Here is a 10,409-nt window from a genome sequence, read left to right as displayed (position 1 = left end):
ATATATATATATATATATATATATATATATATATATATATATATATAATATATGATATACATACTGTATATACACTACTAAACTGTCTATAGAAGCAGCATCAAATGATGATCTGCTCCCTAAAACAGGTCTCTCTTGAAAATGAGTTCTCGTGGCTCAATGAGACTACCTGTATAAATAAAGGGTAAATGAAAAAAAAAATTAAAAAAGAGTTTTGAAGGATAATTTAATCACAGGTGAGTAGTGAGCACAGGTGGAAGGACTTTTGTGGGGCAACAGGCAATTTTCCGTGTTCACAGTGGCTGAATAAACATAATCTCCGGTGTTGACAGACGTGAAGTGTTACTGAAGATGGCACCTCTGAGTTTTTATTACCCCTGGATCCCCTGGCTCTTCGGTTTTTCTTCAAGGGAACGCGCTGTACCCACATCCTGCCAGTGGTCTGAACTGACCATCCTTCAGAGGCTTCAGGAACGATAATTCAGAGAAACATTCTGGTTCGATCCTGGCCAGCCTTACAGCCTCAGGAAAACAATAGAGCCAATTCCTTCATGTCATTGGGCTGTGACAGAGCTGGCCTGTCTGGCCAACATATGGCATTCAGTGACTGGGAGCAGGCTGTCATAATGCTTACTATTATCTCTGCATTGTCTCTGTTGGAAAACTATGGCTTTTATGATACACAACTATCCTGATATTGATAAAAGTTGGTCAAGCGAAGAGGCTGATAGGGTTTTAAAGTTTCTGATTTTTAGATATTTACAGACTTTTAACTTTGTTTTTCTTCCCTGTGAATTTCTAAACTCAGCACTTCTTAAGGCAATGAGCTCTCTCCAGTGACGTTCCTTGTAATACAACACCTCTTTTTTTTTCTTCTGCTCTCCCCTCATTGATTGATGCACTTTTCCCCCAGCAGTCAATATTGGAGTGGATCCTTTTTGCTGAATGGATTTTGGCTTTTCATCAGCCTCTGAAAAACAACATGCTTAAAAGTTGTTCGGTTTCTTCCATAGTATCAGCATTCAGCATTGAATCTTAATTACAGGGTTCGAGCAGGGCCCTGGTCTGGTTTCAGGCAGCCTTCACTGTTCCCTCGGTGAAGCTGGTCCCCGTTGGTAATTCCAGGGCCAACCACAGTGGTAATGAGCACGGAGGTGGTGGCTGCAGTCCAGGAATATGCAGCTCCAAAGACTCATGGGAAAGGGTGGTGGGGGAAGTCTGGGAGACAGTAAATTTACATCATAATGTCTAGTCATAAACATCAACTTCCATAGATGTTACACAGTCACAGTCCAGTGAGCTGTGAGGATGGGTGGTACAGTCATCTTTGAGTCATTTTTAGAGATGATCACGCTCTTCCCTTCATTAAGATGCTTGTTTGACATCAGTCTGCTCCGCTGGGTGGAGACAGTGCTATCAGCAGCCATGCCCTCAGGACATGGACTACACATCCCATCACACTCAATCCAGAAAATTTGTGTTCTTGGCTCTACACTCCCACAACTTCAGGTTTGTATGAAAGTAATGACAAATGGCATTAGTGTTTTGGCAATAAGCTGCAACTCCAAATGAGAGTTTACACCAAACCCACCCACTCACTCACTCAGCCTAAACCTCCAACCACAGACTCTTGTGAAAGTTTTCACACACTTATGGCGTGTAAGTGGGTAAATCCCACAGCACTCTTGCCTGTGGCTGGATTAATGTAGGCGTCTTTAGTTTTACATTGCAGCGATGTGGAGCCATGTGTCTCAGTACAGCAGGCTCCAACCTTGCACGCTTAAGTCTCAGTCAGCCCTACTCCTTTTTCTTCTTTTTCTGCCTCTCGGTGCAGCTTCGTCTCAGAAACTGGCCTAATAACGCTGCTCAAGCTTGAGTTGTCAGCAGATCTTGCGCCCACAGCACATTTCTGAGGCCAGTTGGTTGATACAGGCCTTTTGTTGCAGAGTTGTTTTACTGACTCAAGCTGCTCAGCTTAGCCTCATTGTGATAGTGTCTGCTCATAGCTGTGTCAGTTCACATGAGCTATTGTGCTGAATGAGTCAGACCTATAGGATACATGATAATATCCTGTCAGAGGAGGTTCTCATTCACATGGGCTTTGAGTCCTCCTCATCTCAGCAGGAAAACGCCTGATATCAATCTCGAAACGCAGCAGCTGAGTCAGGAACTGCGAGTTTATGCTTTTAAGAAACATAATTTTGCTTCACTTTTTATTCCTGAACAAAAAACACCACACTGAAAGTTTGGTTTTGGTTAGCTCACCACCAAAGGTGAAGACGATAATATTTTTGCTCATCCTATTTAAGATGGGAGCTAAAGCTAAACATTATAAGAAAACACAAAAAAATGACTATAAGCAAATTTTTTACAGCTACTGAGCTCAGATTTGGTGTAGTAGTAGCTGGGAGTCCTTCTCAACACATCCTTGGAGCACAACACATTGTGCCACATCTTTGCTGAAAGCCTTGACATTAGTTGTTAGGGTCAACCTTGTTGATTATCTCATGAAGCACTGGACTGATTTTAATCAACATAGGCTAACAAAAAAAAAAAGACTAATTCAGAGGAATGTACAAATACTGAGGTTAGATTTGGTGGGGTAGTAGCTGAGAGTAATTCTCAACACATATTTTAGATGCCAACAAACAACACAAGATCTTGCAATATTACATGAGATCGCACATAACACCATTAGAAGACGGCGGGTGATATGCATTCTTTAAAGGAAAGCTAGATCTTTAATTTACTTGGTATTTACAAAGTACATGGGAGGTGTTTTATACTTTTTGCAAGAAAAAAATTAATCAGAAAAAAAACTTGATAGTGTTGATTATTGCTTCTTGCTGTTGTTTCCCTCTGCAGCTTATTGTCAGTGACTTGTTATCTAAACAGCAACAACAGAGTGAGGCCCTTAAACATAAGCAGTGCTCGTGTTATGCTAGAGTCAGCAGGGACCTTGTGACGTGACGCCGCGTGGACAAGCCCAGCATTGAGACATTCTTTCACTTCAAAGCCCCCAGAGGACTCTCTGGACACTGGTTGAATAGAGGCAGAGGGGGGAGAACAGGTGCAGTCCACGAGTGGGGGTCATTCCCGCTGCCATCTGCTTTCTTTTCTGGGGTCGTTTTTTTTTTTTAATGCCCTCTTGATACGCCTCATGGCGACACGCTCCCCTGGCCAGCCGCCTCGTGCCCCGTTACCATGGCACCACAATTCAGATTAACCCCCCGCACATGTGCCGAGTCAGCCACGGGGGTCTGCGTCTTTTGTGATTGAGCATGGAAGAGAAAATAAGGAGGAGGGGGAGGAGGGAGATCCAGACCTGCATGGATAAGGGTGTAAAAAGAACACCCGCCAGTCATTCACTTTTGTTAAGTAAAGCAACAGAGGGAGAGTGAATAAAGCCATGTGGCAGGAAAAACAGAGAAAAGCCTTCATTTAAGAAAAAACATGACATTTTGCTTGTTTGGAGTAACTTTACCTATTCTGACAGGTCGTTTAGAAAACTTGTGAGCAGTCAAGATGACGGCCATCGAGAGTAAAGAGGAGATCAGCGACACAGACAGTGGCATCATTATCCACTCTGGTAAGGAAAGCACAAACAAAATCCTTATAATGAGTGTTTATCTGATTCAAATCATGTCACAATCAAGGCTGCAAACCAACATCAAGGCACATAAACACTGATTATAGCTTAGCCTAAAGTGAATTTAAAATTTTGAAGATACAAATTTTACATCAGTGTCTTCCAACTAACAGTAAATTGAGCATAAACACAAAAGAGAGCACCACTCTTAACTTAGTTTACTAAAAATGTTCTGTAGTAATATAGCATGAACTTCCCCGTCCTTTCAATGGATTAAAAAATATATATATTTAGAAGGAAATGTCTTTTTAATCAACATTATTAATACATCAGTTAAGAATCAACTACAAATGCTAAAAGAAAATATCAAAAAAGTCACAGGAAAACAAACCTTAAGAACAAAAACTTCTTCAGAAATTACAATGTTAACATATTTTAATCTAAAACAACGTAATTTTCAGACATTAGCTTATAAATGAGTCGGTGTAGATAATAAGCTTATTTTTAAGTATACTGAACAAAAAAATATAAACACAACCGTTTTGTTTTTGCTCCTATTTTTCATGAGCTGAACTCAAAGATCTAAGACTTTTTCTACACAAAAGGCCTTTTTCTCAAATATTGTTCACCGATGTGTGTAAATCTGTGTTAGTGAGCACTTCTCCTTTGCAGAGATAATCCATCCACCTCACAGGTGTGGCATATCAAGATGTTGAATAGACAGCACGATTATTGCACAGGTGGGCCTTAGGCTGACCACAATAAAAGGCCACCTTAAAATGTGCAGTTTTATAATGCACAGTACAAGTTTTGAGGGAGCGTATATTTGGCATGCTGACCGCAGGAATGTTCTTGTTCAAAGAATTTGGCAAAACATCCAGCCGGCCTCACAACCACAGACCACGTTACTACACCAGCCCCCGTGTTAGTTGTCCATAACATACGTTGCCCATACCATAACCCCACCGCCACCATGAGCCACTTGATTCACAATGCTGACGTCAGCAAACTGCTCACCTACATGACACCATACATGCAGTCTGCCATCTGCCCTGTACGGTGAAAACAGTGGTTCAACTGTGAAGAGAACAATTCTCCAGCGTGCCATACACCATCGAATGTGAGCATTTACCCACTCAAGTCGGTTACAACAACGAACTGCAGTCAGATGAAGACAAGGGTACGCAGATGAGCTTTCCTGAAACGTGTTTCTGAAAGTTTGTGCAGAAATTCTTTGGTTATGCAAATAGATTACTGCAGCAGCTGTGTGGGTGGCTAGCCTCAGATGATCTTCAAGGTGAAGATGCTGGATGTGGAGGTCCTGGACTGGTGTGGTTACATGTGGTCTGGGGTTGTGAGGCCAATTGGATGTACTGCCAAATTCTCTGAAACACCTTTGGAGACGGCTATGGTAGAAAAATAAACAATCAATTCACGGACAACAGCTCTGGTGGATATTCCTGCACTCAGCATGCCAACTGCACGCTCCCTCAAAACTTGTGACATCTGTGGCATTGTGCTGTGATCAAACTGCACATTTTAGAGTGGCCTTTTATTGTGGTCAGCCTAAGGCACACCTGTGCAATAATCATGCTGTCTAATCAGCATCTTGAAATGCCACACCTGTGAGGTGGATGGGTTATCTCTGCAAAGGAAAAGTTCTCACCAACACAGATTTACACACATTTGTGAACAATATTTGAGACAAAAAGGCCTTTTGTGTAGAAAAATCTTAGATCTTTGAGTTCAGCTCAGGAAAAATGGAAGCAAAAACAAAAGTGTTGTGTTTATATTTTTGTTCGGTGTTCATATATTCCAGAAACAGCAGGCTCTCAGAGGCAGCTCACATGATAACTCATCCTACAAGCAGGAACAAACAGCAGTGTGAACATCATATAAACATCTGATCTGAATTTACATGAGCTTATGTTTGCAGCAGAAATATAGTGGAACATATTTATATTTCACTTGTTTTTCTTTTTTAATGCCGATAATGCTGATAATGAAAGGTTGTGTGTGTCGATGCAGGTTCAGACAGCCCCACTTCACCGGTGAAGGACCTGACCACCCACACCAGAGCTCTGAAGCTGAAGCACCAGTCTCTGGAGGAGCGTCTGGAGCTCTGTCTGCTGGAGCTCCGAAAACTCTGCATCAAGGAGGCAGTAAGTGACCTCTGCAACACCAGGAAGTTAGGGTTACCAGTTCATTTGGTTTGTAATTGTCTTTTTGTTTTTATTTGGTTTTACAGGAACTGACTGGAACTCTTCCCTCAGACTATCCTCTAATGCCAGACGAGAAGCTACCTCGAGTGCGAAGGAGAATTGGAGCTTCATTCAAACTGGATGAAGAACTGATCCTTCAGGATCAGCAGGTACATCTCCCACCCTAACAGTTTTAATGTGCATAAAGAAAATGATTGATTTATCTAAGTTAAAATTCGTTTTTTTTATAGGATTCAGAATTACAAGCGCTAGAGACTGACTTGGCGGTGCAGCGACAGATTTACGAGGCGGTCCGTAAGCTTTCCCTCGAAGACAACCTCACAAAACCTCAGAAGAAGAACAGGCTGCAGCAGTGTAAAAGAGAAGAGAAGAAAGTGAAGGATCTGCAGGAGGCAGTGTTTCAGCACAGAATCAAGAGTGGGTGCAATTCACCATCTGTCTCCGTCTCAAGCAGCCAAAACAGAGGTGGGTGACTCTGCTGCCCTCTGCAGGCCAATCTGTATAACAGCTGTTCGTGACACTTGACTTCTGTGCAGATATGTGCATGTCTGATGACAGTTCCCTCTCTGATGTGGTTGCTCTGGATGACGGTGAGTTGAAACTTTATTTATACTTTTATCTAAAAACATTTTAAAGTAAACTTTCGGTAGAAAACGTAATAAAAACTCTATAGTGGGAGGAGATTTCAGTGTAAAATTATGAATAAGCTTTAAAGAAAGAAGCTGAGATTTAAATAATTTTCCAGTGCCTAGTTTATATTATTAGTGAATTTTGAGTAAATATTTAAACATACTTGAACTTGAATTATTACTGTTTTATCAGCAGTTTTAGTTTTGACGTTATTTATGTATTTTTATATTGTGTTTTTGTCTGTGTTTTTATCCTTCATAGATTTGGACTCATCATTCCCCCTCTCACCTGCGGTGCTGGTCTCTTCCTGTTCAGACCCCTTCCAGATGTCAGATGAGACACTGCAGTCGTCCCATGACTCCTCAGGGCAGACCGGTGTGGAGTTTGAGCGCTCCCCCATCCAGAACTCTCCATGGAAGGAGTCCAGTCTGGACCAGCCATACCAAAGGGCCACAAAAATTCAGTCTCCCAGCAGAAGCAGGTCCAGGTAGGAGGCAGATGTGTTTCATCAAAACTGTTAGTAAATTAGTTTTTATTTCAAAAATACTTTTAAAAATACAATGGAATTAGAAAGAAAGTATTGTTTTTCTTAATGGAGATGTCAAAACAGAGTAAACATCTGATGTCAGCTGGTTTATGAATACTTCTGCCCACATACTTTAAAATAAGATTTTTTTATTTATTTGATATTTAATAAGTGTTTTAAATACATCAGCTGCTTTGTGATTGTGGTGCCCATCGTTGCTCTTCATGCTTTATTGTGTGCAGTAGTCCAGCAGGAACGCAGGTGTCTGCAGAAAGCTGCAGGATTCCTCTCACTCAGTTTGTCAGGAACTCTGCGTTGCGTCACACTCACTCCACCAGTGCCCCCTCCACCCCAGAGCTGCTGGTTCGCCGACAGTACTCCCAGTCTTTCAGGTTTGCAGAAGAGTCAAGTTGGAAATGGCAAAAAGAGTACAAGAACACGCGTGCAGTGTTTTAAACTTTTTTTAACTTTGTGTTTGAACAGATTTCCCAAAAAAAAGCTGTTTGCTGATGTGGAGCACCTGAGCTCAGGAAGCAGTCGTGGACGAGCCGGGCTGCCTCAACAGCGCTGCATGCCAAACTTCACTGTCCGTTCTCCAGAGTATTCTCCACCACATTCTTACCAGACCAGCTCAGTGGACAGCAGCTCAGGGCACTTGTCCTCCTTCATCTGCTCTCCTGTAAGAGACAGACCCACTGATATCCCTAAGCTCTGCCCCCCACCTTACGGATTTCACTTTGGGGCACAAAAGAAAGAACTCTCCATCTTCTCCGGCCTCCACAAGAGCACAAGTCAGCCTCAGTCCAGCCCTGCCCATGTCAGAACCACACCAAAGGACGATCCCCTCTCCCCACAAGACCTGGACATGGGTAAATGCTTCCTGTCTGCCCCTCCAGTCACTCGCAGACAGCAAAGAAGAGCTTCCTCCCCGAGGAACACCCTAAATCCCCCTCCGCCTTACACTAAACTAGTGCGGACGCCTTCACTGAGAGATTACCCCAACCATGCCGTCAGGATGATGCCCCGAGACATCGTCTCAGAGGAGCTGAAGTCTTGGCATCAGCGGAATCAGCTGCAAAAGTTATGGCCCAACTGTGGAGAACAGCAGAGCTCGCTGAGCGTCACAAGCCCCACTTCACCTCACCTGCCCACATTTGAACAGGTTGGTACCAAACACATGGATGCTGTTCAAAACTGCAGGAACCTTTAATGATGTTTAATAGATTCATGTGCACATTATGACATAAGAGAAGCAAATCAGTTACTTTTTTCATTAATTTTCTAGTTTATACTGAATGAACAGCTATGAGACACAAAGACAACAATCTGATGAACTTTAGGTCTTTTTTGCATTAAACAAAGATCCACATCTGAGTCTAAATGAAATGGGAATTTAATGTTGCCTGTGCTCCTCCTCTTCACTGACTTTCCTGAACACTGGCTTATTGTTTAATGTAAACTTGCTGACATGTAGAGACAGGAAGTGATTGCCTGTTACATTATGTTGGCCTCAGCTCTGCCTTGACAGAAGAAAAACATCCTTTAAAAAGTTGGTCAAACACAGAAACCCATCTGTCCATCCATCTTCTATCGCTTATCCGTATCGTGGAGGCAACAGGTCCAGGAGTGAAACCCAGACATCCCTCTCCCCAGTAACACTTATCCTGTGGGACCCCAAGGCATTCCCAGGCCAGAGAAGATACTCAATCCCATCAGTGTTTTCTGGGTCTTCCCCGGGGCCTCCGGGATGTGTCTGCAAAACCTCTAAAGGGAGGTGTCCAGGAGGCATCCTAATCAGATACCCGAACCACCTCAGCTGACTCCTTCTGATGCAGAGGAGCAGCGACTCTACTCTGAGCTCTTCCCAGATGACAGAGCTCCTCGCCCTATCTCTAAGCCTGAGCCCAGCCACCCTACGAAGGAAGCCCATTTTAGCCGCTTCTATCCAGGATCTTGTTCTTTCGGTCATGATCCAAACCTCATGACCAGAAGTGAGGGTTGGAACAAAGACAGACCAGTGAATTGAGAGTTTTGCCTTTTGACTCAGTTTTCTCTTCACCACGACAGACTGAAGCAACACCCTCATTACTGAGGATGAGGCCCCAATCTGTCGATCCATCTCCCGTTCCATCCTACCATCACTTGTGAACACGACACCCATATCCTTGAACTCCTCCACCTGAGGCAGTCTCTCCCCCAACCCAGAGGGGGCATTCCACCACTATTTATTTTAATATTACAACATATATACATCAGATACTTCACTACTTGACCTATCACATCTCTGCCGTATGAGTGCACATACCGTATGTCCTGAATGAACACGGATGCAACGTGTTTTTGTTTTTTTTACAGGGTTCAGGAAATGTGATCCTCCAGAGAGCTGCAGACGGGACTCCAGTCCAGTGGTTTTTGGCCGAGGATGCTGAAATTGTGAGCCAGGTGTAACCAACACCTCCTCAACATGTTGAATCATTCCTGTTTATTTATGTCTGTATTTATTAAGACTCTGGACTCTCTGTGAGATCAATGATGCGACGCAGGAAAAAACGTAGACCTATTGGTACCAGATTGGTAATTAATTTATAAAATTATGTAAGGTGGTATGCCAGTTTTATTTATTTTAGGTTGTCTCAGTAGACGTAGGTGAGCTGAGGTTTATTTGGTTTCATGGAGGTTTCAAACATTTCAGAGTTTTCTTTGTGGCTGGCGCACATTTTGCACACAAACATCACCTGCAGTAGTTGTCATATAGATTTCCTTATTCTTTAATATAATGTTGACTATTTATTTTATTTTTCCCTTACAACATAGACTTAAAGCTAAGATTTTTATACTTTATTGATATATTGTTTATGTGTTTAGCCTTGATTTTAATTCTGCTGTGTAAGCTCAATTTGAACGTTTGTCACTAACTAATCACTGATCCTTTTGACAGTGGTTTGACTGTTTTCACTGCAGTGTGGGGCTTTCTTACTAACCACTTGATTCTATGAGATTTTATATATTTTTATGTATTTATAATAAACAAAAATACAGCTGCATTTGTTGTTGTTTATTTTAGAGGTTAAAATAGAAGTATTTCAACAACTGAATGTGTTTCATGAAAAAATAATTTTATTTTTATACATGAAGACAAATTTATCCACAGACTGATGATGTAGTCGTAACAGTATATTTTTTTCCAGAAGGACGAGTCAGGACTCAAGCTCTCCTTCATAAAGTTTCCACACGTAATAAATCAGCATTACGACACAGAGAAGCATGAACAGGTTGGTGCAGACGCGTGTCAGTCGGCAGCGGTGCGACCTGAAGGTCAGAGGATGCTGCTTACGCGACGACACACACCTGAACAGGAGCGTGCGTCAGTGTTTGTCAGACAAAATGAGCAGTATTTTTTAGTCCTGTTAAAAAATATACATTTACTCACATGCCCATATAG

General features: G+C 42.3%; 1 protein-coding gene across 1 annotated transcript; it reads left to right on the top strand.

The window, feature by feature from the left end:
* The first annotated feature begins 3,517 nt into the window (after positions 1 to 3,517).
* Positions 3,518 to 9,415, top strand: inavaa (innate immunity activator a). The gene is made up of 9 exons (XM_037684888.1): positions 3,518 to 3,589; positions 5,618 to 5,751; positions 5,838 to 5,960; positions 6,042 to 6,276; positions 6,348 to 6,401; positions 6,703 to 6,928; positions 7,210 to 7,359; positions 7,451 to 8,129; positions 9,323 to 9,415. Exons 1-9 carry the CDS (start codon positions 3,526 to 3,528, stop codon positions 9,413 to 9,415), a joined length of 1,758 nt encoding a protein of 585 aa, XP_037540816.1. The 5' UTR covers positions 3,518 to 3,525.
* The last annotated feature ends 994 nt before the right edge of the window (positions 9,416 to 10,409 follow it).

This window comes from Nematolebias whitei, chromosome 11, assembly GCF_014905685.2.
Source record: "Nematolebias whitei isolate Nwh7 chromosome 11, NemWhi1, whole genome shotgun sequence".
Lineage (NCBI taxonomy): Eukaryota > Metazoa > Chordata > Actinopteri > Cyprinodontiformes > Rivulidae > Nematolebias > Nematolebias whitei.
Note: the sequence above shows the minus strand (reverse complement) of the source record. Positions and strands in the feature narration are given on the sequence as shown.